The 26,773-nt window shown below is 41.7% G+C and overlaps 1 protein-coding gene across 5 annotated transcripts in view; it reads left to right on the top strand.

Annotated features, from left to right (window-relative positions):
• The window catches only part of ell2 (elongation factor for RNA polymerase II 2), a 61,990-nt gene that overhangs the window by 32,341 nt on the left and 2,876 nt on the right, over positions 1 to 26,773 (top strand). For 4 of the 5 annotated variants that reach the window (XM_042324691.1, XM_042324692.1, XM_042324690.1 and 1 more), the window contains one exon: positions 12,037 to 15,024. In XM_042324691.1, coding sequence (XP_042180625.1) covers positions 12,037 to 12,153 — 117 coding nt within the window. In that variant the 3' untranslated portion in view covers positions 12,154 to 15,024. Of the gene's footprint in view, positions 1 to 12,036; positions 15,025 to 17,260; positions 17,385 to 26,773 lie in introns of those variants that run through there. The other variant, XR_006083798.1, reaches the window with a different exon arrangement.

Below are 26,773 nucleotides of genomic sequence, written 5' to 3'. Positions count from 1 at the left end.
GAAATACAGTGTAGACAATGTTGTAAATGACTATTGTAGCTTGAAACTAGAGTTCGACCGATTTTATGATTTTTCAAAGCAGATACCAATTTATTGGAGGACCAACAAAAGCCGGTACCGATTTAATCGGACGATTTAAAAAAAAAAAAAAAAAATGACATGTAATAATGACAATTACAACAATACTGAATGAACACTTATTTTAACTTAATATAATACATGAATAAAATTCCATTTAGCTTCAAATAAATAATGAAATAATGAATAATTCATTTTGGTTTAAATCAAGTAAAAGTGCAATATGTGCCATGTAAGAAAGCTAACGTTTAAGTTACTTGCTCAGAACATGAGAACATATGAAAGCTGGTGGTTCCTTTTAAAATGAGTCGTCAATATTCCCAGGTAAGAAGTTGTAGTTTATTATAGGACCATTTCTCTCTATACCATTTTTGTATTTCATATACCTTTTGACTATTGGATGTTCTTATAGGAACTTTAGTATTGCCAGTGTAACAGTATAGCTTCCGTCCCTCTCCTCGCTCGAACCAGGAACACATCGACAACAGCCACCCTCGTTACCCATGCAGAGCAAGGGGAACAATCACTCCAAGTCTCTAAGCGAGTGACGTTTGAAACGCTATTAGCGCGCACCCCGCTAATAGCTAGCCATTTCACATCGATTACACCAGCCTAATCTCGGGATTTGATAGGCTTGAAGTCATAAACAGCGCAATGCTTGAAGCATTCTGAGAAATGAAGGATATTCCACGTGCGAAATTTCCAAGAAACTGAAGATCTCGTACATTGCAATGTACTACTCTCTTCAAAGAACAGAGCAAACTGGATCTAACCGGAATAGAAAGAGTGGGAGGCCCCGGTGCACAACTGAGCAAGAGGACAAGTAGATTAGTGTCTAGTTTGAGAAACAGACACCTCACAAGTCCTCAACTGGCAGCTTCATTAAATAGTACACGCAAAACACCAGTCAACAGTGAAGAGGCGACTCCAGGATGCTGGCCTTCAAGGCAGAGTTGCAAAGAAAAAGCCATATCTCAGACTGACCAATAAAAAGAAAAGATTAAGATGGGCAAAAGAACACACACTGGACAGAGGAACGCTGCCTAGAAGGCAAGCATTCCGGAGTTGCCTCTTCACAGTTGACATTGAAACTGGTGTTTTTTTTGCGGGTACTATTTAATGAAGCTGCCAGTTGAGGACTTGTGAGGTGTCTGTTTCTCAAACTAGACACGCTAATGTACTTGTCCTCTTGCTCAGTTGTGCACCGGGGTCTCCCACTCTTTCCAATCTGGTTAGGGCCAGTTTGCGCTGTTCTGTGAAGGGCGTAGTACACAGCATTGTATGAGATCTTCAGTTTCTTGGCAATTTCTCACATGGAGTAGCCTTCATTTCTCAGAACAAGAATAGACTGATGTTTCTGGCCATTTTGAGCCTGTAATCGAACCCACAAATGCTGGCTCTCCAGATACTCAACTAGTCTAAAGAAGGCCAGTTTTATTGCTTCTTTGATCAGTACAACAGTTTTATAACTGTGCTAACATAATTGCAAAAGGGTTTTCTCATGCTCAATTAGCCTTTTTAATTTTTTAATTTTTATTATAAACTAACACAACGTGCCATTGGAACACAGGAGGGATAGTTGCTGATAATGGGCCTCTGTATGCATACATAGATATTCCATGAAAAATCTGCCGTTTCCAGCTACAACATTAACGATGTCTACACTGTATTTCTAATCAATTTGATTTTTTTTTAATAACAAAAAAAATAGCTTTTCTTTCAAAAACAAGGACATTCACAAGTGACCCCAAACTTTTGAACGGTAGTGTACATGCACCAGCAGGAGTGAAGTTGAAGTCTGGCTGTCTACTTGTCCTTTGAGTCATAACCCGTTTTGGAAGGGAGACTTGAAACATGTTCCAGTCTCACTTTAAGAAGTGGACATTTTGTATTATAAGGAGGATTGGATCCACCCAAATCATTTGGGATCCTGAATCCTTTCACAGCATTATTAGGCTTTGTTGAGACAATGACTTATCAATAACCCAAGTCCAACTAATTTAATCCCTACCGTTGTCATAATGCTTCAGCAAATGTACATTATCCTAGGGGTGTTGAAAGAGACAATGAAAGTAACCTAATTTATGTCACTCGTACTGCCCTGAATGCCGCCTCTGCTGATTCTACAGCTATTGTATGCAGTAATCAAATCAAATCAAATTTTATTTGTCACATACACATGGTTAGCGTAGCGAAATGCTTGTGCTTCTAGTTCCGACAATGCAGTAATAACCAACAAGTAATCTAACTAACAATTCCAAAACTACTGTCTTATACACAGTGTAAGGGGATAAAGAATATGTACATAAGGATATATGAATGAGTGATGGTACAGAGCAGCATAGGCAAGATACAGTAGATGGTATCGAGTACAGTATATACATATGAGATGAGTATGTAAACAAAGTGGCATAGTTAAAGTGGCTAGTGATACATGTATTACATAAGGATACAGTCGATGATCTAGAGTACAGTATATACGTATGCATATGAGATGACTAATGTAGGGTAAATAACATATAAGGTAGCATTGTTTAAAGTGGCTAGTGATAGATTTACATCATTTCCCATCAATTCCCATTATTAAAGTGGCTGGAGTTGAGTCTGTGTCAGTGTGTTGGCAGCAGCCACTCAATGTTAGTGGTGGCTGTTTAACAGTCTGATGGCCTTGAGATAGAAGGTGTTTTTCAGTCTCTCGGTCCCAGCTTTGATGCACCTGTACTGACCTCGCCTTCTGGATGATAGCGGGGTGAACAGGCAGTGGCCGAATTTCTTCAGCCTCCTGAGGTTGAAGAGGCGCTACTGCGCCTTCTTCACGATGCTGTCTGTGTGAGTGGACCAATTCAGTTTGTCTGTGATGTGTATGCCGAGGAACTTAAAACTTGCTACCCTCTCCACTACTGTTCCATCGATGTGGATAGGGGGGGTGTTCCCTCTGCTGTTTCCTGAAGTCCACAATCATCTCCTTAGTTTTGTTGACGTTGAGTGTGAGGTTATTTTCCTGACACCACACTCCGAGGGCCCTCACCTCCTCCCTGTAGGCCGCCTCGTAGTTGTTGGTAATCAAGCCTACCAAATCAAATCAAATCAAATCAAATTTATTTATATAGCCCTTCGTACATCAGCTGATATCTCAAAGTGCTGTACAGAAACCCAGCCTAAAACCCCAAACAGCAAGCAATGCAGGTGTAGAAGCACGGTATATACCACTGTTGTGTCGTCCGCAAACTTGATGATTGAGTTGGAGGCGTGCGTGGCCACGCAGTCGTGGGTGAACGGGGAGTACAGGAGAGGGCTCAGAACGCACCCTTGTGGGGCCCCAGTGTTGAGGATCAGCGGGGAGGAGATGTTGTTGCCTACCCTCACCACCTGGGGGCGGCCCGTCAGGAAGTCCAGTACCCAGTTGCACAGGGCGGGGTCGAGACCCAGGGTCTCGAGCTTGATGACGAGCTTGGAGGGTACTATGGTGTTGAATGCCGAGCTGTAGTCAATGAACAGCATTCTCACTTAGGTATTCCTCTTGTCCAGATGGGTTAGGGCAGTGTGCAGTGTGGTTGAGATTGCATCGTCTGTGGACCTATTTGGGCGGTAAGCAATTTGGAGTGGGTCTAGGGTGTCAGGTAGGGTGGAGGTGATATGGTCCTTGACTAGTCTCTCAAAGCACTTCATGATGACGGAAGTGAGTGCTACGGGGCGGTAGTCGTTTAGCTCAGTTACCTTCGCTTTCTTGGGAACAGGAACAATGGTGGCCCTCTTGAAGCATGTGGGAACAGCAGACTGGTATAGGGATTGATTGAATATGTCCGTAAACACACCGGCCAGCTGGTCTGCGCATGCTCTGAGGGCGCGGCTGGGGATGCCGTCTGGGCCTGCAGCCTTGCGAGGGTTAACACGTTTAAATGTCTTACTCACCTCGGCTGCAGTGAAGGAGAGACCGCATGTTTTCGTTGCAGGCCGTGTCAGTGGCACTGTATTGTCCTCAAAGCGGGCAAAAAAGTTATTTAGTCTGCCTGGGAGCAAGACATCCTGGTCCGTGACTGGGCTGGATTTCTTCCTGTAGTCCGTGATTGACTGTAGACCCTGCCACATGCCTCTTGTGTCTGAGCCGTTGATTTGAGATCCTACTTTGTCTCTGTACTGACGCTTAGCTTGTTTGATAGCCTTGCGGAGGGAATAGCTGCACTGTTTGTATTCGGTCATGTTACCAGACACCTTGCCCTGATTAAAAGCAGTGGTTCGCTCTTTCAGTTTCACGCGAATGCTGCCATCAATCCACGGTTTCTGGTTAGGGAATGTTTTAATCGTTGCTATGGGAACGACATCTTCAAAGCACGTTCTAATGAACTCGCACACCGAATCAGCGTATTCGTCACTGTTGTTATCTGACGCAATACGAAACATATGCCTATGAACAAGAGTAATACTGTTAGCACGGAGTTGGTGTGCCCTATTAGGAAGTCCATTGTGTGCAGCTCACCCTGCACTAATAAAAATAACCTGAGCCATGTCTACCTCTGCTAAGTTTCCCATTTTAAAGCAAGAAAAACAATGTAAGCATCACAGGAAAGTGTTTTAAATATAGCCCACATTAACATATGTAACTTAAGAAATAAGGTTCATGAAATCAATTATTTTGCTATTAACAGATGACATTCATATTCTGACTTTCTGAAACTCACTTAGATAATACCTTTTATCCAGGGGTTAGCAATACATGGTTGTAAGACCTATTGAAAAGACAGAAATGCCAAAGGTGGAGGTGTGGCTGTTTTTAAATTCAGAACCACATTCCTGTAAAGCTTAGCGAGGATCTCGTGTTATACTGTTGAAGTAATATGGCTACAGGTTCATCCGTCTCACCTTAAGCCCATTCTGGTGGGACGCTGCTATAGAACACCAAGGGCCAACAGTCAGTATCTGAATAACTTGTGAAATGCTTGATAATGTGTGTGATACCAATAGGGGGGTGTACTTTCTGGGTGATTTTAAATATTGATTGGCTTTCAACAGGCTGCCCACTCAAGAGAGAGCTTCAAACTTTAACTAGTGCCTGCAACCTGGTTCAAGTTATCAATAAACCTACAGGGTAGTTACTAACAGTACAGGAATGACATCAACATGTATTGATCTTATTTTTACTAATGCTGCAGAAATTTGTTTGAAAGAAGTATCCAAATCCATCGACGTGATCACAATATAGTAGCCATATCTAGGAAAACCAAAGTTCCTAAGGCTGGGCCTAATATTGTGAATGAGGTCATAGAAATCACTACAAAATGTCTTGTATGTTGTGAAGAATATTTGTTGGTTTGTAGTGTGTAATGACGAGCAACCAGAACATTGCCCTTGACACATTTATGAAATTGGTTATCCCAGTTACTAATAAGCATGCACCTATTAAGAAAATGATTAAACTCAACTTCTTGCGACTATCAAACCCGGATCCGGGAGCGTAATCATAGCCTCAAACTAATTAGCATAACGCAACGGACATAAATCTTCCTATTCATGAAAATCATAAATGAAATATATTGAGACACAGCTTAGCCTTTTGTTAATCACACTGTCATCTCAGATTTTCAAAATATGCTTTACAGCCAACGCTAGACAAGCATTTGTGTAAGTTTATCATGGCATAATGCTATGCTAGGCGCTGCTGGCAGCAGGCAACTTTTTCACGAAAATAAGAAAAGCAATCAACTTAAATAATTTACCTTTGAAGAACTTGGGATGTTTTCACTCAGGAGACTCCCAGTTAGATAGCAAATGTTCCTTTTTTCCAAAAAGATTATTTTTGTAGCGAAATAGCTCCCGTTTGTTCGTCACGTTTAGCTGAGAAATCGACCGGAAAATGTGGTCACTACAACGCCGAACTTTTATCCAAATTAGCTCAATATCGACAAACATGGCAAACGTTGTTTAGAATCAATCCTCAAGGTGTTTTTCACATCATTCGATAATATATCCGTCGGGACAATTGGTTTCTCATAAGAAGCGATTGGAAAAATGGCTACTTGTGTACTTTACGCAAGATTTTCTGCGGGAGCCATCGTGACCACTTGCTAAATGTGGTCCCTTACGGCTATTCTTCAACATAAATGCGTAAAAAGACGTCAAAATGCTGTCGACACCTTGGGGAATACGTAGAAAACGTAAGCTCATTCACAGCCATATAAGGAGTCATTGGCATGAGACGGTTTCAAAAAATGCGGCACTTCCTGATTGGATTTTTATCTGGGTTTCGCCTGTAACATCAGTTCTGTTGCACTCACAGACAATATCTTTGCAGTTTTGGAAATGTCAGTGTTTTTCTATCCAAAGCTGTCAATTATATGCATAGTCGAGCATCTTTTCGTGACAAAATATCTTGTTTAAAACGGGAACGTTTTTTTATCCAAAAATGAAAATACTGCCCCCTAGTTACAAAAGGTTAAATCCCTGTGGATTGAGGAATTCAAGTGTATGGTTGAGAGAGATGAGGAAAAAGATGGCAAATAGGTCTGGCTGTACAACTGATTGGCAAACAGTGCAAATTGATATCATGTGACTAAACTGAATTTAAAGAAGAACTACACTACAACAAAGATAAATGACATAAAGAATGCTAGAAAGAAAGAAAAAAAAAAGCTTTGGCGCACCTTAAATGACTATTTGGCAAAAAGCCAAACTCCGCTCCATCATTCAATGAATCAGATGGCTCCTTTATCACACAACCTACTGCCGACTACTTTTTAATGATTTTTTAAATTGGGTAGATAAGCAAATTTAGCCATGACATGCCAGCAACAAACGCTGACCTATATCTGACCAAATTATGAAAGACTAGCATAGTTTACGGAATTCAAAATTACAAAGTATGGATGAGGTGAAAAAATTGTCTATCAACAATGACAAGCCACTGGGGACTGACAACCTGGATTGAAAGTTTCTTGAGGATAATAGCAGACAATCTTGCCACATTTTTGATTGAAGCCTACTAGAAAGTGTGTGCCCTCAGGCCTGGAGGGAAGCAAAAGTTATTCCCCTACCTAAGAATAGTGAAGGCCCCATTACTGGCTCAAATAGTTGCCCAATCAGCCTGTTACCAACTCTTAGTATTCTTTTGGAAAGAATTGTTTGACCCAGATACAATGCTATTTTACAGTAAACAAATTGACAAGACTTTCAGCACGCTTATAGGGACGGACATTCAACAAGCACAGCACTTACACAAATGACTGATTAGCTGAGAGAAATTGATTAAAAAGATTGTGGGGGCTGTTAGACTTCAGTGCGGCTTTTGACATTATGGATTTACACTCCCTGCTATATTTTGGATGAAGAGTTACCTGTCTAACAGTACACAGAGGGTGTTCTTTAACCTCTTGATGCTACCCATCCCGGATCCGGGATCGTGACTACGGCTCAAGCTCATTAGCATAACACAAAATGTGAAAAAATATTCTTAGACATATTTAACCTCCACACCTACACAAGTCCAATAGCTCAAATGAAAGATAAACACCTTGTTCATCTACCCAGCAAGTCAGATTTCTAAAATGTTTTACGGCGAAAACATAGCACACATTTATATTAGACCACCACCGAAACAAAAGGCAAACGGCGGCCATTTTGTCCCAGAAAATATAAAATTTAAAAGTAGGATTAAAAAATAAATAATTCACTAACCTTTTGAAAATCTTCATCAGATGACAGTAATATTACATGTTACACAGTACATTTTTTTTTTTTCAATAATATGCCATTAATATCCATAAATCTCTGTTTACAATGACGACATTTCAAAAAATGCTACTCAAAATGTCCGGAGAAATTATGATAGCTCGGACAGATAACGTCAGATAACAAGCAATAAACATGACTAAATATACATGTTCTACATATAGTTACAAAGATACACTTCTTCTTAATACAACCGCTGTGTTACATTTATTTTTAACGTTACAGAATTCGTTCACTAGTCTATGCTATGAGTCGGCGCTCAGATATTAGCAGTGTCTCCTCTACGTTTGGAGTCCACAGAAACCCAAAATAACCACATAAATATTCCCTTACCTTTGATGTTCTTCGATCAGAAGACGTAGAAGGAGTCATACTTACCCAATACATCGTTTGGTTTCAAGTTGTGCGTCTTTGTATTAGCATATGCTAACAGCTTCAGCTGAAATGCACCCAAAATAACTTCTGCTCCTTCTGGTCCCGCACTCTTGCGCAATCAAACTTCAAAATTACATATTATATGTCGACTAAACTGGTCAAACTAAGTGCAGAATCGAGCAAAATGATGTTTTTATCATGTAAAACAATGATAATCGCAAACAAACGAACCGGCTTCAACTGGTGTCTATTGGAAAAGAACGTTCTCCAAATCGGCCGCGCGCAATAGAGTGCATGTATGTGAGAGTGAACCGGGCATTTTCGCCCGCCAAAGGATGAGGGAGCCCGAAATTCAAACAATGAACGTGCCAATTGAAAGCAGACATCGCGCTGAACAAATACATACTGTTCCCAGATCGGTAGCTGCCTGGGAAGGGTGGGGGCGATGACGTCAAAGTTGACCCAACTTTTCTCTTGACAAGAGAGAGTTTGGGAGAAAGGCTGCCCTGAGAGTTCTGCTTTACATACAGACATAATTTAAACGGTTTTAGAAACTTTAGAGTGTTTTCTATTCAATAATTATTATTATATGCATATATTAGCAATTTTGGAAAAAAATATTTTCAGTTTACTATGGGCACGCACTTCCTCCAACGGGGGCAGTATTGAGCCATAAGCTCAAGAGGTTAATGGAAGCCTCTCCAACAAAATCCAGGTAGAATCAGGAATTCCTCAGAGCAGCTGTCTAGGTCCCTTTTTTCCATCTTTACTAACGACATGCCAGTCTATGTATGCGGATGACTCAGCACTGTACACGTCAGCTACCACAGCAACTGATGTGACAGCAACACTTAACAGTTCGTTTCAGAATGGGTGGCAAGAAATAAGTTAATCATAAATATTTCCTAAACTAAAAGCATTCTATTTGGGACAAATCATTCAGTAAACCTCAACTAAATCTTGTAATGAATAATGTTCAGTCGTGTGGTCAGGTGCCACAAAGAGGGACTTAGGAAAATTGCAATTGGCTTCGAACAGGGCATCACGGCTTGCCCTTGTAATGTTAGCTCTCTGTGTACATCCAACTATGCATGTCAATCTCTCCTGGCTCAAAGTGGAGGAGAGATTAACTTCCTCACTGCTTGTATTTGTGAGCGGTATTGACATGTTGACTGCACTGAGCTGTCTGTTTGAACTACTGGCACACAGCTCGGACACCCATGCCCCACAAGACATGCCACCAGAGGTCTCTTCACAGTTCCCAAGTCCAGAACAGGCTATGGGAGGCGCACAGTATTTACTCTATTACTCTTTGGTCTTGGCCATAGTGGAGTGTGAATGTTTGAGGTTGTGGACAGGTCTTTTTATACTGATAACAAGTTCAAACAGGTGCCATTAATATAGGTAATGAGTGGAGGACAGAGGAGCCTCTTAAAGAAGAAGTTACAGGTCTGTGAGAGCCAGAATTCTTGCTTGTTTGTAGGTCACCAAATACTTATTTTCCACCATAATTTGCAAATAAATTAATTAAAAATCCTACAATGTGATTTTCTGGATTCTTTTTCTCATTTTGTCTGTCAGAGTTGAAGTGTACCTATGATGAAAATTACAGGCCTCATCTTTTTAAGTGGGAGAACTTACACAATTGGTGGCTGACTAAATACTTTTTTGCCCCACTGTGTGTGTGTATGTATGTATGTATATATGTATGTATGTATGTATATATATATATATATGTATATATATATATCCCAAAAATAAACACTTTTTTTTTTTAAATATACTTTTATTCCCTGCAACCCCTCCCACCCCCAAAAAATGGAGTAAACTAATAAACAGTAACACTGGCTTCTACCTTCAGATTATACATATTTTAGACACAATAGTTACATATTGGTTGTTTTTAGTCATTCTATTTCTGATGAGCATCCAGTTTGATTTCTATTTGTAACTGCATTTTACAAAATTTCTGAACCTTTTATAAATTTTTCAAACCCTGTATGTTTTACAATGGTTCTTGTTATAAGTCCCACCCTTCTACCTTTCTATTCTCATAGCTAATACAGATTGTAAATTAAATATACATTTTTGCTAAAATAATGATTATATTACTGATCGATTGACTGACTTTTCAAATCACCCAGTATTGTTATCTGCAGCGTTTAGTTTTTGGTAAGTGTTGCAATTCTTCAGCCATTCCCGGACCTGTGACGAAAAACGAGCTACATATGGACAGTACCAAAATAAATGATCTAATGACTGCCTCCTTGCAGAAAAATCTGCAGAGCTGAAGATTGTATCATTCTATTGGTTGCAAAAATTTTGTATAATTTAAATTTCGAAGTTTTGAATCTGTTTTGCGTGTCAATTCAATGTGCCATGGAATCGGTACGTCAAAAATCGCACAGTATTACATAGAGCCATGACTACATGGAACTCTACTACACATCAAGTAACTTGTGCCAGTAGTAAAATCTGATTTAAAAATGAGAATACACCTTATAGAACAGCAGGGACTGTGAAGCAACACAAACACATGCATACAAACGCACGATAACATACGCACTATACACAAATGTACACATAGATTTGGTGTTATAGATATGTGAGAGTAGAGGCCTGAGGGCATTTTTAAAATGTATAATTGCCTTTTTTGCTGGACCTCAGGAAAAGTGCCTTGGCAGCAGCTAATGGGGATCCATAATAAATACAAATACAGCCAAAGGGCGGGCTGGCTGGCTGGCTAGCTAAAGTACTCATTATGCATTAGTTAGCTAATGTGGCCAGCGCTAACTACTAGCAAACTACTTAGGGATATTTTGGTAATGAGGCCCTTTTATCTACTTCTCCAGAGTCCAATGAACTCGTGCATAACATTTTTGTGTCTGTCCGGTATGAAGGATGTTAGAGGTAGTTTCTGGAAGCCTATGGGTATCTACTAGCATGTTCGCGAAACTACCTAGAAATTCCTTCATACTGGACATTGAGACACAAAAACGGTATACTAAGTTTATCAGACTCGAGGGAAGTAGATAAAGGGCCTCATTGCCAAAATCCAGATATCCCTTTAATGACTTTAAAAATGGGCTAACCAAGGCTAAATCTTAATCATTCATTGGATTTATATAGCGCTTTTCTGTAACTTTACATGGTAGGGAGAAACTCCCCTCATCCACCACCAATGTGTAGCACCTAGCAGGGTGATGCACGGCAAGCATTTTTGTCAGAACGCTCGAGGTTAGGTTGGGAACTTATTGTATGAGTGTTGACCCCATGGTCATTGTTAAGTGCCATTTTTACGACCACAGATTCAGGACACCCGTTTAATGTTCCATCCGAAAGACTGCACCCTATGCAGGGCAATGTCCCCTTCACTTCCCTAGGGCATTGGGATATCCTTAGACCAGAGAGACTGCCCCCTACTGGCCCTCCAACACCACTTCCAGCAGCAGCTGGTCTCCCAACCAGGACCGACCCTGCTTGGCTTAAGAAGCAAGCCAGCAGTGGGATGCAGGGTTGTATGCTGCTGGTGTGTTCTATTGATGGTGTATTTTTCAATTTATTCCTCATAATTATTTTTATTTGTTTCTCTCTGCATTATTGGGAAGGGCCCGTAAGTAACATTAGATGTTTAATTGACTTTGCTTAGCTTGGTTACAGCTGTCCAGGGAGGCAGACTAACAAAACAAGCATTCTATACAGTTCAAGGCATTGTGTTTTATGAACCAAACACAGCGCCGGAACATTGAGCAGTCAAGTAACAGTAATTCAACCCCCCCCAAAAAAACGTTATGAATGGCTTTCTAAACACTGCATATCAGGTAACATTATGGAGTCTACTTTCTTTGTGTCACCCTGCAGCACAGCCCAAACTACCAGGTGGAGAAGCAGCGCTGCGAGTACCTGCACAACAAGCTGGCCCACATCAAGCGCCTCATCGCTGACTTTGACCAGCGCAGTTCCCAATCCTGGAGCTAGAGCAACAGTTTCAAGACCACACAGTTTTGAGGTGGTTTAAGGGGTGTGCGGAGCAAGGGCGTTTCATTTATTCAGACCCCCCTGTCTCTGCTGCCCCCCCCTTCTCGTAATGGTTTCTCATGAAGCTCCTCTTCAATTATACAACACTGGTCTAGAGGAAGGGGACTACATGCGTGTGGGGGTAGGGGGATACTTAACACTTCTAGCCTTTGAAGGACTTTACCCAAAAATTAAACTTATTTTTGAAAGCAGAGAAAATATTATACTTGTATTTAAGTAAAAAAAAAAAAAAAAGATGTATTTATTTTGGACTGTTCAGATGTGTGTGTGTGTGTGTGTTTTTGTGGTCCACACATGATTTATTGTTTAAAAAGATTATATTTTCCGAAAGCAATGCAAAAAACATGGGCCTTATGTGTTTGACTTTCTGAAGCCATTTTGCACACGAGAGGAGATTCCGAGTGGCGCAGTGGTCTAAGACACTGCATCTCAGTGCTAGAGGCGTCACTACAGACACTGGTTCAAATCTAGGCTGTATCACAACTGGCCGTGATTGAGTCCCATAGGGTGGAGCACAATTGGCCCAGCGTCGTCCGGATGTTGCCGGTGTAAGCCGTCAATGTAAATAAGAATTTGTTATTAACTGACTTGCCTAGTTTAAAAAAAATAATAATAATCCAACGTATCGTCCCAATTGTCAGCAGTTGCTCATCTTCCCTTCACCCTCTTCCTTCATGGTGAAGTAGATGGAGGGGAATCCACTTTAGACCATTGAGACGCAACACCAATATGGGTTGTAAGGGCCATGGGGGGGTTACATTTAGGAGGATTATACCCTGATAGCAAGGGGTCAGTGTTTCTGCTCTCTGTGCAAAAGGGTGCCTTAAGGTGTTAGTTTACATGGGGGAATTACAACCACCTGGCTACAGGCCTCACACACCAGCATGAGGTGTGTGTCTGTCTGGGGGGGGGGTGTCAAAGAGGGAATACAAAGGTCAGGGAGGTGTGTGTGTGGGCGGCTATGTAAAATGGGGGGAGTAAGAGATTTGGGGGGGAACACGGGAGGGTGAGAAAATAGCTAGGTTTCCATCCAATTCATGACCGATTTTCATGCAAATATTATAAAATCGTCGGATAAAAGTCTGCGTGATGACGTAGTGCACATTTTAAAAAAGTTATTGGTTTCCATCGCATTTTCAACTACTGATGGTTTTGTAAGAGAAATGTTGCGTTTTATATAGCGACTGTACCCACTGGCAGTGGCATGTGCGCTCCAGCCACCAGCTCCAGGTACAGTGCTAGTAGGCTACCTACATGAGAGCGTTTTTATTATTTTAATTTGTCAAATGGCAGCCAAGCATCTATCATTATGTTACTAGAATAGACCCTCAATATTTATTGGAAAAGAGCATCAAGCTCATCACTGCACTTTCACCACCCTGTGAAGTAAATACCTTATTTAATCTAGCATAAACTGTATGCTTTCCCGAGGTGTAGTGGGAGGACCACATGATATGATTGTGTGACTCCCAAGTTTACATCAATGGTTATTATATCAATATTTGTGCGTAAAGGCAACCGCCATTTCTCGCATCATTAATTTTATTGAAACAAAAAGATCCCACCTTGTCTAGTGTATTTTGTTTTGTCGACATTGGAAAGTTGACCGACAAATAAGTTGTTGGATAGAAAACATGTTTATGAAAAAGGGGGAAAAAGCTGCTGTAGTCTTTTGTTTGACTAGCCAGAGCACTCAGGATCAACCTGGCTAAAGTTTGTGTTTTTAATTGGGGGGCTGTTGTAGAGTAGCCAATCTCTGGAAAGACTAGAGCATTGCCTCGCCAGTTTATTTAAAGGAAAACAGGCTGTTCTGTTTGATAAATGAATGCATCCACCAGAGGACAAATCTGTATTACAAAGACAAATGTATTTTCTCCTTGATTCCAGTTTTGTCAGTGCAGCAGAACTATGGAAGAACTGCGAATAGCATTTCTGTTTTAGTTTTTGAATTCAACTCATGCTGATTTAGTTTGACAGACAGATGAATTCATGGATTAAGGATGAAAATTTCATGATATCATTAATAAACAAGGTCTTGAGCTCAAGGGAAATATTATGTTTACAAACCTGTGTTAGAATGTTTGTCACCAAAAAGTGAAATACTGTTCTGGTATATATCTACATTACTGGTTCAGCCTTTATTTATGAAGCACTGATACTAGAGACAGGATATAAAATGTGTTCCCTGGAAGATGACATTTCTGTTTTGGGGTAGCATCCTAGTACTTATTTTAACTTGTTTCTCTCTGCTTTCCAAGTGGGGGGGGGAACTGTAAGTAAGAAACTGAGGATTATGCACTCTTGCTGCAAAGACCCATCCAACGGAAGCCCCAATGATGTAAGGTCTGATAGTACTGTCATATGATTGGGGCTTCCGTTGGATGGGTCTCTGCAGCAGAGGTAGTCTCACTTTTTAAAAACAGGAAGGCCCTCTTCAGTCACAATTCAAACTATATTCCAGTGTTACTACATTTCAGTTTGAAAGTCAAACTCTGCAAGGACCATGAGCTCAACATGTTTTAGAGGCATTTGTAGACATGAAAAATACTTATTTGGAGATCTCTGAAGCATCTTGACACTCATGAATCCCAGCAGACTACTACAGTACAGGGTCCACTCCCAGCAAAATGGTCACTTTGTTGGAGTTCAGCAGTCTTACTGAGAAGTTGTAAAGGGCAAACAAGTGTTTAAAAGACATCTCAATGTTTTGGTGTGAAAGATGACTCAGAACTGTATGGATTGTGAAGGAGTACTGAACCTGCCCACCTGAAAATGCATTAAATCTGTAAAATAAAAGTCAACTTGGCTTTACATTGACGATTGTAGACTTTCTTTTCAGTTGTATGCCATCTGCATATTTGTGTGATTATGGGCCTTGACCCCTGGTTAAGAGTTCTGTATGAATGCAACCCATGGTTATGAAGGTCTGATCTGTGCAAAGGTATTTTTTTGAATAGTTACAAGCAACTTTGATTGTACAGGGACGTTTGGGGTGCTGCCCTTAATGTCCTTAATATTTTCACACATGCAATGCATGCATGTTCCAGGGATTTCAAATTCTAGGACAGAAAATAATTTTCCATAATATATTTCACTTAACTATTGTAACTAAGTTGGTTCAGTGAACCACAGGATGAGTAACCTTGCCTGAAGATGTGCTGGCTCCTAGAGAAAATGCCTACAGGCTTTAGCGCTACGGCCTAGCAGACTTATGACACACAACTGACCCGGGTTCAAATCCAGCCAGTCACATTGGTGCAGCGACTTTGATAGTCAGTTGATTCTGAGGAGGTGGTCAAAGGAGGGTGAATTGTAGCAGAGGTAGTTTGGTCAACCACCCTCTTGAGTATCCAACCTTTCCTGAGATCTGAGGACTTGCGTTAGTTCCCGTAACACAGCCTTGTGCAGATGAGATGGGTTCAAACCCAGTCAGTCACGCTATCAAATACAGTGTACAAAACATTATGAACACCTGCTCTTTCCATGACAGACTGACCTGGTGAAGGCTATGATCCCTTATTGATGTCACTTAAATCATTTTCAATCCGTGTAGATGAAGGGGAGGAAGGTTAAAGAAGGATTTTTAAGCCTTGAGACATGGATTGTGTGTGTGCCATTCAGAGGGTGAATGGGCAAGCCAAAATATTTAAGTGCCTTTGAATGGGGTATGGTGGTAGTAGGTGCCAGGTGCACCAGTTGGGGTGAAGAACTGCTACGCTGCTGGGTTTTTCACACACAACAATTTTTCAACAAAAGTTTCAACAATGCTCCATCACCCAAAGGACATCCAGTCAACTTGACACAACTGGGAAGCGTTGGCGTCAACATGGGCCAGCATTCCTGTGAATTGCTTTCGACACCTTGACGAAATGAGGCTATTCTGAGTGCAAAAGGGAGGGTGGATGCAACTCAATATTGGGAAAGTGTTCTTAATGTTTTTTACAGTCTTTTTAAAAATCATTATTCCTTATGGCAGCAGCGGTGGCCAACCCTGCTCTTTTGCATTCAAAGCTGGGCATTTAGAATTTATTGACATCACAGGACGGAGAGATATGAGCAGTTTACAGGACTACTTTTTGGAGATAACTGGGGCTCGGACGGTGAGTTTCTTATTCGAGTCTTGCCAGTATTTCAATACCTTATTCATTTGTTGTTGTGTGTACAATACTGCATGCAAATTTGTATCTAGACAGTTGCGCGCGAGTTCAAATATAGATGTTGCTCATGTAACAGTAGAACTTTAGACTGTCCCCTCGCCCATATCCGGGCGCGAACCAGCGACCCTCTGCACACATCAACAACAGTCACCCACGAAGCATCGTTACCCATCGCTCCACAAAAGCCACAGCCCTTGCAGAGCAAGGGGAACCACTACTTCAAGGTCTCAAGAGTAAGTGATTGAAACGCTATTTAGCGCGCACCACCGCTGACTAGCTAGCCGTTTCACGTCTGTTACACTCAATTTAAGCTTTTTGAGAAGTGCTTTTTGGAGTTCATGACGAGCGTAATAACTCGACATCTCCATTTTTTTGCAATGTCATTTGTATTGCAAAAAATATTGTACACATTTATTTTCTTGTTTGTGTTTTGATTAGCCATCTCAATGACAACGCAATCCATGAACGTTGATTGGCTTGAAGCTCAAACTATTCATATTCATTTCGCTAGCCGTCATCACTGAATTCTGAATCCGTAATGAAGGCAGCATTTTGCTCATGCACAGCTTCACATTCACCTGACCTCAAGTGAATTGTCCTGCTTGCATGGATACATTACACAGTAATTTGAAATATTGATTTCAGTCTGTTACATATCCCATCAACAATGAATAGGGCAGCGAACATCAAACACAGATGTACAGTATTATGCCGAACATGATAGATTTGTTCTAGTCATCCTAAGTCTCATTTTTGGTTAATGCTGGCCAGTTGATGGACATTATGAATATTCCGCATCTCATGAAATACTTTACATGACCTAAGAAATACTGGTTCTGCTTTTGCGATTCTTAATGATATTTTGCTGTGTGTGTTTGTTGGTCCCACAGGTTTTTATCGGTGAGTAATGTGTGGGAGAGTGCAGTGATGTGGCAGAGCTGGATGAGAGTGGGAAACTGGAGGGGATGCTGCAGTCCATTGGCGCTCTGTAGTGATGCACACACACTACCCCAGGTATGTGCCCAGACACACACGAAAGGGAGTGAGGAGAGGGAAGCGCAAAGGATTAATTTGTAGAGTTGGAAGGAGGGGAGAGAGTATGAGGGAGTCATTTGTCTCTTTGGGAGGCTCCCAGACTGGGTGGAGCCGAGGTGGTGCTTCAGGAGGCTGGAGACCAGAGTTCAGGACCGGGACCAGAGAACCACATCACCTGCTGGCCAAACAGGTCCTCTACAACCACCTTGAGACAACACATAGCCTAATGTAGATTTAAATAATATTTCTGTCCTTGTAGTTTACCCTTTTTGGCTCAGGATTGCCAACAGATGCAAAACTTCTGTATATTTTCTTTGTCATAAGCTTCCACCAAGGTACAGCATATGGATATTCTTCCTCAATAACTGAATAAAAAATGCATGGGTTGAATTATTGGTAGCATAGGTCCAGCCCTCCCCCTTCAGAGCAAATGTGAGATTAGTGAGTCTGGCAACGCAAGATTAGATTGTTTGCAATGCATGTGTCATACGCAGTATACAAGGCAGAAGGAAGTGAAGAGTGAAACAAGCTCTTTTACCTGCATCAAGGTATCCCTCAGCCTCTGTGCTTCTATGATTTTCATCTATTAGATTAAATCAAATGCATCACAACATGCATTTTCAGGATGCGCAGCCCACATAAGCTTATAAGACACTATATTTAATGTAGCAAAAGAAATATTTGTATATGCATAGAGATCCCTATGTACAGAATGTCTAATATTCACCAGTTGAGCTGTTAGTCACAACTGCTGCCATGGGCGGATTGGTCGTCTGGCAATTCTGGGCTGGTCGAAATTCACAAAAAAGAAACACATATATATATATATATATATATATATCCTCACACACACACACACACACACACACAGTTGAAGTCGTACATTTACATACACCTTAGCCAAATACATTTGAACTCAATTTTTCACAATTCCTGACATTTAATCCTAGTACAAATTCCTTGTCTTAGGTCAGTTAGGATCACCACTTCATTTTAAGAATGTGAAATGTCAGAATAATAGTAGAGTGATTTATTTCAGTTTTTATTTCTTTCACCACATTCCCAGTGGGTCAGAAGTTAACATACACTCAATTAATATTTGGTAGCATTGCCTATAAATTGTTTAACTTGGGTCAAACATTTCAGGTAGCATTCCACAAGCTTCCCACAATAAATTGGGTGAATTTTGGCCCATTCCTCCTGACAGAACTGATATAACTGAGTCAGGTATATAGGCCTTCTTACTCGCACATGCTTTTTCAGTTCTGCCCACAAATTTTCTTTAAGATTGAGGTCAGGGCTTTGTGATGGCCACTCCAATACCTTGACTTTGCTGTCCTTAAGCCATTTTTCCACAACTTTGGAAGTATGCTTGGGTTCATTGTCCCATTTGGAAGACCCATTTGCGACCAAGCTTTAACTTCCTGACTGATGTCTTGAGATGTTGCTTCAATCGTCTAAGATTCCCAAAGATTGGAAAGCTGCTGCGGTCATCCCCCTCTTCAAAGGGGGAGACACTCTAGACCCAAACTTCTGCAGACCTATATCTATCCTACCCTGCCTTTCTAAGGTCTTCGAAAGCCAAGTTAACAAACAGATTACCGACCATTTTAAATCCCACCGTACCTTCTCCCCTATGCAATCTGGTTTCAGAGCTGGTCATGGGTGCACCTCAGCCACGCTGAAGGTCCTAAATGATATCATAACTGCCATCGATAAGAGACATTACTGTGCAGCCGTATTCATTGACCTGGCCAAGGCTTTCGACTCTGTCAATCACCACATTCTTATCGGCAGACTCAATAGCCTTGGTTTCTCAAATGACTGCCTCGCCTGGTTCACCAACTACTTCTCAGACAGAGTTCAGTGTGTCAAATCGGAGGGTCTGTTGTCCAGACCTCTGGCAGTCTCTATGGGGGTGCTGCAGGGTTTAATTCTCGGGTCGACTCTCTTCTCTGTATTCATCAATGATGTCACTCTTGCTGCTGGTGTTTCTCTGATCCACCTCTACGCAGACGACACCATTCTGTATACCTCTGGCCCTTCTTTGGACACTGTGTTAACTAACCTCCAGACGAGCTTCAATGCCATACAACTCTCCTTCCGTGGCCTCCAACGGCTCTTAAATGCAAGTAAAACTAAATGCATGCTCTTCAACCGATCGCTGCCCGCACCTGCCCGCCCATCCAGCATCACTACTCTGGATGGTTCTGACTTAGAATATGTGGACAACCACAAATACCTAGGTTTCTGGTTAGACTGTAAACTCTCCTTCAAGGCTCACATTAAGCATCTACAATCCAAAATTAAATCTAGAATCGGCTTCCTATTTTGCAACAAAGCATTCTTCACTCATGCTGCCAAACACACCCTCGTAAAAGTCACCATCCTACCGATCCTTGACTTCGGCGATGTCATTTACAAAATAGCCTCCAACATTCTACTCAACAAATGGGATGCAGTCTATCACAGTGCCATCCGTTTTGTCACCAAAGCCCCATATACTACCCACCACTGCGACATGTATGCTCTCGTTTGCTGGCCCTCGCTACATACTCGTCGCCAAACCCACTGGCTCCCGGTCATCTACAAGACTGCTAGGTAAAGCCCCGCCTTATCTCAGCTCACTGGTCACCATAGCAGCACCCACCCGTAGCACGCGCTCCAGCAGGTATATCTCACTGGTCACCCCCAAAGCCAATTCTTCCTTTTGCAACCTTTCCTTCCAGTTCTCTGTTACTTGTCATGCACAAAGTAGATGTCCTAACTGACTTGCCAAAACTATAGTTGTTAACAAGAAATTTGGGGAGTTGTTGAAAAATGAGTTTTAATAACTCCAACCAAAGTGTACAGTGCCTTGCGAAAGTATTCGCCCCCCTTGAACTTTGCGACCTTTTGCCACATTTCAGGCTTCAAACAAAGATATAAAACTGTATTTTTTTGTGAAGAATCAACAACAAGTAGGACACAATCATGAAGTGGAACGACATTCATTGGATATTTCAAACTTTTTTAACAAATCAAAAACTGAAAAATTGGGCGTGCAAAATTATTCAGCCCCTTTACTTTCAGTGCAGCAAACTCTCTCCAGAAGTTCAGTGAGGATCTCTGAATGATCCAATGTTGACCTAAATGACTAATGATGATAAATACAATCCACCTGTGTGTAATCAAGTCTCCGTATAAATGCACCTGCACTGTGATAGTCTCAGAGGTCCGTTAAAAGCGCAGAGAGCATCATGAAGAACAAGGAACACACCAGGCAGGTCCGAGATACTGTTGTGAAGAAGTTTAAAGCCGGATTTGGATACAAAAATATTTCCCAAGCTTTAAACATCCCAAGGAGCACTGTGCAAGCGATAATATTGAAATGGAAGGAGTATCAGACCACTGCAAATCTACCAAGACCTGGCCGTCCCTCTAAACTTTCAGCTCATACAAGGAGAAGACTGATCAGAGATGCAGCCAAGAGGCCCATGATCACTCTGGATGAACTGCAGAGATCTACAGCTGAGGTGGGAGACTCTGTCCATAGGACAACAATCAGTCGTATATTGCACAAATCTGGCCTTTATGGAAGAGTGGCAAGAAGAAAGCCATTTCTTAAAGATATCCATAAAAAGTGTCGTTTAAAGTTTGCCACAAGCCACCTGGGAGACACACCAAACATGTGGAAGAAGGTGCTCTGGTCAGATGAAACCAAAATTGAACTTTTTGGCAACAATGCAAAACGTTATGTTTGGCGTAAAAGCAACACAGCTCATCACCCTGACCACATCATCCCCACTGTCAAACATGGTGGTGGCAGCATCATGGTTTGGGCCTGCTTTTCTTCAGCAGGGACAGGGAAGATGGTTAAAATTGATGGGAAGATGGATGGAGCCAAATACAGGACCATTCTGGAAGAAAACCTGATGGAGATTTGTCTTCCAACAAGACAATGATCCAAAACATAAAGCAAAATCTACAATGGAATGGTTCAAAAATAAACATATCCAGGTGTTAGAATGGCCAAGTCAAAGTCCAGACCTGAATCCAATCGAGAATCTGTGGAAAGAACTGAAAACTGCTGTTCACAAATGCTCTCCATCCAACCTCACTGAGCTCGAGCTGTTTTGCAAGGAGGACTGGGAAAGAATTTCAGTCTCTCGATGTGCAAAACTGATAGAGACATACCCCAAGCGACTTACAGCTGTAATCGCAGCAAAAGGTGGCGCTACAAAGTATTAACTTAAGGGGGCTGAATAATTTTGCACGCCCAATTTTTCAGTTTTTAATTTGTTAAAAAAGTTAGAAATATCCAATAAATGTCGTTCCACTTCGTGATTGTGTCCCACTGGTTGTTGATTCTTCACAAAAAAATACAGTTTTATATCTTTATGTTTGAAGCCTGAAATGTGGCAAAAGGTTGCAAAGTTCAAGGGGGCCGAATACTTTCGCAAGGCACTGTATGTAAACTTCAGACTTCAACTGTGTGTGTGTGTGTGTGTGTGTGTGTGTGTGTGTGTGTGTGTGTGTGTGTGTGTGTGTGTGTGTGTGTGTGTGTGTGTGTGTGTGTGTGTGTGTGTGTGTGTGTGTGTGTGTGTGTGTATGTATGTATGCATGTATGTATGTGTGTGATATATATATATATATATATATATACACTGCTCAAAAAAATAAAGGGAACACTTAAACAACACAATGTAACTCCAAGTCAATCACACTTCTGTGAAATCAAACTGTCCACTTAGAAAGCAACACTGATTGACAATAAATTTCAAATGGAATAGACAACAGGTGGAAATTATAGGCAATTAGCAAGACACCCCCAATAAAGGAGTGGTTCTGCAGGTGGTGACCACAGACCACTTCTCAGTTCCTATGGTTCCTGGCTGATGTTTTGGTCACTTTTGAATGCTGGCGGTGCTTTCACTTTTTACATTTATTTTACCTTTATTTAACTAGGCAAGTCAGTTAAGAACAAATTCTTATTTTCAATGATGGCCTAGGAACAGTGGGTTAACTGCCTGTTCAGGGGCAGAACGACAGATTTGTACCTTGTCAGCTCGGGGGTTTGAACCTTCCGGTTACTAGTCCAATGCTCTAACCACTAGGCTACCCTGCCGCCCCAGGGTAGCCTAGTACCACTCTAGTGGTAGCATGAGACGGAGTCTACAACCCACACAAGTGGCTCAGGTAGTGCAGCTCATCCAGGATGGTACATCAATGCGAGCTATGGCAAGAAGGTTTGCTGTGTCTGTCAGCGTAGTGTCCAGAGCATGGAGGCGCTACCAGGAGACAGGCCAGTACATCAGGAGACGTGGAGGAGGCCGTAGGAGGGCAACAACCCAGCAGCAGGACCGCTACCTCCGCCTTTGTGCAAGGAGGAGCAGGAGGAGCACTGCCAGAGCACTGCAAAATGACCTCCAGCAGGCCACAAATGTGCATGTGTCTGCTCAAACGGTCAGAAACAGACTCCATGAGGGTGGTATGAGGGCCCGACGCCCACAGGTGGGGGTTGTGCTTACAGCCCAACACCGTGCAGGACATTTTTCATTTGCCAGAGATCACCAAGATTGGCAAATTCGCCACTGGCGCCCTGTGCTCTTCACAGATGAAAGCAGGTTCACACTGAGCACATGTGACAGTCTGGAGACGCCATGGAGAATGTTCTGCTGCCTGCAACATCCTCCAGCATGACCGGTTTGGCGGTGGGTCAGTCATGGTGTGGGGTGGCATTTCTTTGGGGGGCCGCACAGCCCTCCATGTGCTCGCCAGAGGTAGCCTGACTGCCATTGGGTACCGAGATGAGATCCTCAGACCCCTTGTGAGACCATATGCTGGTGCGGTTGGCCCTGGGTTCCTCCTAATGCAAGACAATACTAGACCTCATGTGGCTGGAGTGTGTCAGCAGTTCCTGCAAGAGGAAGGAATTGATGCTTTGGACTGGCCCGCCCGTTCCCCAGGCCTGAATCCAATTGAGCACATCTGGGACATCATGTCTCGCTCCATCCACCAACGCCACGTTGCACCACAGACTGTCCAGGAGTTGGCGGATGCTTTAGTCCAGGTCTGGGAGGAGATCCCTCAGGAGACCATCCGCCACCTCATCAGGAGCATGCCCAGGCGTTGTAGGGAGGTCATACAGGCACGTGGAGGTCACACACACTACTGAGCCTAATTTTGACTTGTTTTAAGGACATTACATCAAAGTTGGATCAGCCTGTAGTGTGGTTTTCCACTTTAATTTTGAGTGTGACTCCAAATCCAGACCTCCATGGGTTGATAAATTTGATTTTTGATTTTTGTGTGATTTTGTTGTCAGCACATTCAACTATGTAAAGAAGAAAGTATTTAATAAGAATATTTCATTCATTCAGATCTAGGATGTGTTATTTTAGTGTTCCCTTTATTTTTTTGAGCAGTGTATATATATTACACACACAGTACCAGTCACGTTTGGACACACCTCATTCAAGGGTTTTTCTTTATTTTTACTCTTTTCTACTTAATAGGGAAGACATTAAACTATGAAATAACATATGGAATCATGTAGTATCCAAAAAATTGTTAAACAAATCAAAATCTTTAATATTTTAGATTTTTCAAAGTAGCCGCCCTTCGCCTTGATGACAGCTTTGCACACTCTTGGCATTCTCTCAGCCAGCTTCATAAGGAATACTTTTCCAACAGTCTTGAAGGAGTTCCCACATGTGCTGAACACTTGTTAGCTGCTTTTCCTTCGCTCTGCAGTCCAACTCATCTCAATTTGGTTGAGGTCGGGTGATTGTGGAGGCCAGGTCATCTGATGCAGCACTCCATCACTCTCCTTCTTGGTCAAATAGCCCTTACACAGCCTGGAGGTGTGTTGGTCATTGTCCTGTTGAAAAACAAATGATAGTCCCACTAAGCGCAAACCAGATGGGATGGCATATCGCTGCAGAATGCTGTGGTAGCCATGCTGGTTAAGTGTGCCTTGAATTCTAAATAAATCACTGACACCAGCAAAGCACCATTACACTACCTCCATGCTTAACTGTGGGAACCACACATGCGGAGATCATCTGTTTACCTACTCTGCGTCTCAAAGACACATCGGTTGGAACCACAAATCTCAAATTTGAACTCACCAGACCAAAGGACAGATTTCCACTGGTCTAATGTCCTTTGCTCATGTTTCTTGGCCCAAGCAAGTCTCTTATTTTATTTATTTAATCCTTGATTTAACTAGGCAAGTCAGTTAAGAACAAATTCTTATTTACATTGACGGCCTAGCTAGGAACAGTGGGTTAACTGCCTTGTTCAGGGGCAGAACAACAGATTTTTACCTTGTCAGCTCGGGGATTCGATCTCTAAACCTATCAGTTACTGGCACAACGCTCTAACCACTAGGCTACCTGCCACCCAAATTATTATTGGTGTCCTTTAGTAGTGGATTCATTGCAGCAATTTGACCACGAAGACCTGATTCACACAGTCTCCTCAACCTCAACTGTTCAGAGATGTCTTACTGAAATTCTGCAAAGCATTTATTTGAGCTGGTAACTCTAATGAACTCTGGGTCTTCCTTTCCTGTGGCAGTCCTCATGAGAGCCAATTTCATCATAGTTTTTGCAATAGCACTTGAAGAAACTTTCAGTTCTAGACAATTTCCCGATTGACTGACCTTCATGTCTTAAAGTAATAATGGACTGTTTTTTTCTCTTTGCTTATTTGAGCTGTTCTTGCCATAATATGGACTTGGTATTTTACCAAGTAGGGCTATCTTCTGTATACCACCCCTACCTTGTCAAAACACAACTGATTGGCTCAAACCCATTAAGAAAGAAAAATTCCACAAATGTATCTTTTAACAAGGCACACCTGTTAATTGAAATTCCACGTGACTACCTCATAAAGATGGTTGAGAGAATGCCAAGAGTGTGCAAAGCTGTTATCAAGGCAAAGGGTGGCTACTTTGAAGAATCTCAAATATATTTAACACTTTTGGTTACTACATGATTCCATGTGTTATTTCATAGTTTTGATGTCTTCACTATTATTCTACAATGTAGGAAATAGTCAAAATAAAGAAAACCCCTTGAATGAGTAGGTGCCCAAACTTTTGACTGGCACTGTAATAGTAATTAACCCTTAGGATAGGGAGAGACATCTATAACTGCCCGGCATTTATATTTGCAATATAAGTAGTTAGGCTTTCTTAAGGTATGTAATCTATAAGGCATATATACAGTAGTTTCTGCTTCATCTAATGTGTTTATTCATTCACAACTAGGATGTTTCTGGGCCCAGCACAAGCATTGTGTTCCCCTGGTCTTCTGGTACCATTGCTGTGGGAAAGTATGCTAAGCTTAGCTGAGACTGCTCAGGCGTGAGTGCAGTGGAGGTAGGAAGAAAAGAGACACAGATGTACTGCCAGTTCCCTAATATGTTGGCTCTATATGTGTGCTTACTATGTGTGCTTACTTGCTCTATGTGTGCTTACTTGCTCGTTATTACTGCTACTTGCTCGTTATTACTGCATTGTCGGAACTAGAAGCACAAGCATTTCGCTACACTCGCATTAACATCTGCTAACCATGTGTATGTGACAAATAAAATTTGATTTGATTTGATTTTATATGGAATAGCAATAAACACAGGGAGGTAACAGAGGCACAGTTATGGTGGTGAGTTGTATCTCCAGTGGTGCTTTTACATGTTGTATGTGTCTTATACATGAGCTCGATAAAAAAACGAGGAAGACTTTCACTGGTACAGTAAATGTTGAGAAACGCTGTACTATAGTGTACTGCAGCCATACTCAACGAACGGGGTCAATATAGACCGAGGGTCCCGGCTTAAAAAATGAATACTTTTAACTTGCTGCTGTTGAGAATTGTAATAGTACAATGCACAAGCATTCATTTCTAAATGAATTTGGTAGTGCGTGGGTATATTTCCTCTTATATCATTTACTGACAGATCCTAGAGCTAATTTGAACGTGTCAGCTAAGTAGTGTAACTGGACATTTCTAAGTATTGAGTTATCATTGCCAGATTACATGCCCAGGGGCCTCAACCCCCAGGAGGCCCACATTGATTTTGTTGAGTCACTCAGGTATCCCAACACACCCAAGACATGGCAAAATGTTTAGAATTGCAGGACATTTGCTTTAAAACTCAAAGATTTTCTCTCTGCCCCATGGCAAAATGTGTAGATTTGCAAGGAATGAGCTTCAAAATGGCAACATTTCTAAAAAGGGGTGGGAACAGTTTTGTGTCGCGAGGGTTTTTTTTCTCACTGAGCCAATAAATGACAATATATATCCGGACATTCTCAAATAGTAGTTGAGTACCCCTGATGTACGGCCTATGTCATGTAGCAATTGCTGCCTGTGTGTGGA

The sequence above is a fragment of the Oncorhynchus tshawytscha genome, linkage group LG07 (genome assembly GCF_018296145.1).
Source record: "Oncorhynchus tshawytscha isolate Ot180627B linkage group LG07, Otsh_v2.0, whole genome shotgun sequence".
NCBI classification, from domain to species: domain Eukaryota; kingdom Metazoa; phylum Chordata; class Actinopteri; order Salmoniformes; family Salmonidae; genus Oncorhynchus; species Oncorhynchus tshawytscha.
This window is presented reverse-complemented; position numbering and strand designations above follow the sequence as displayed.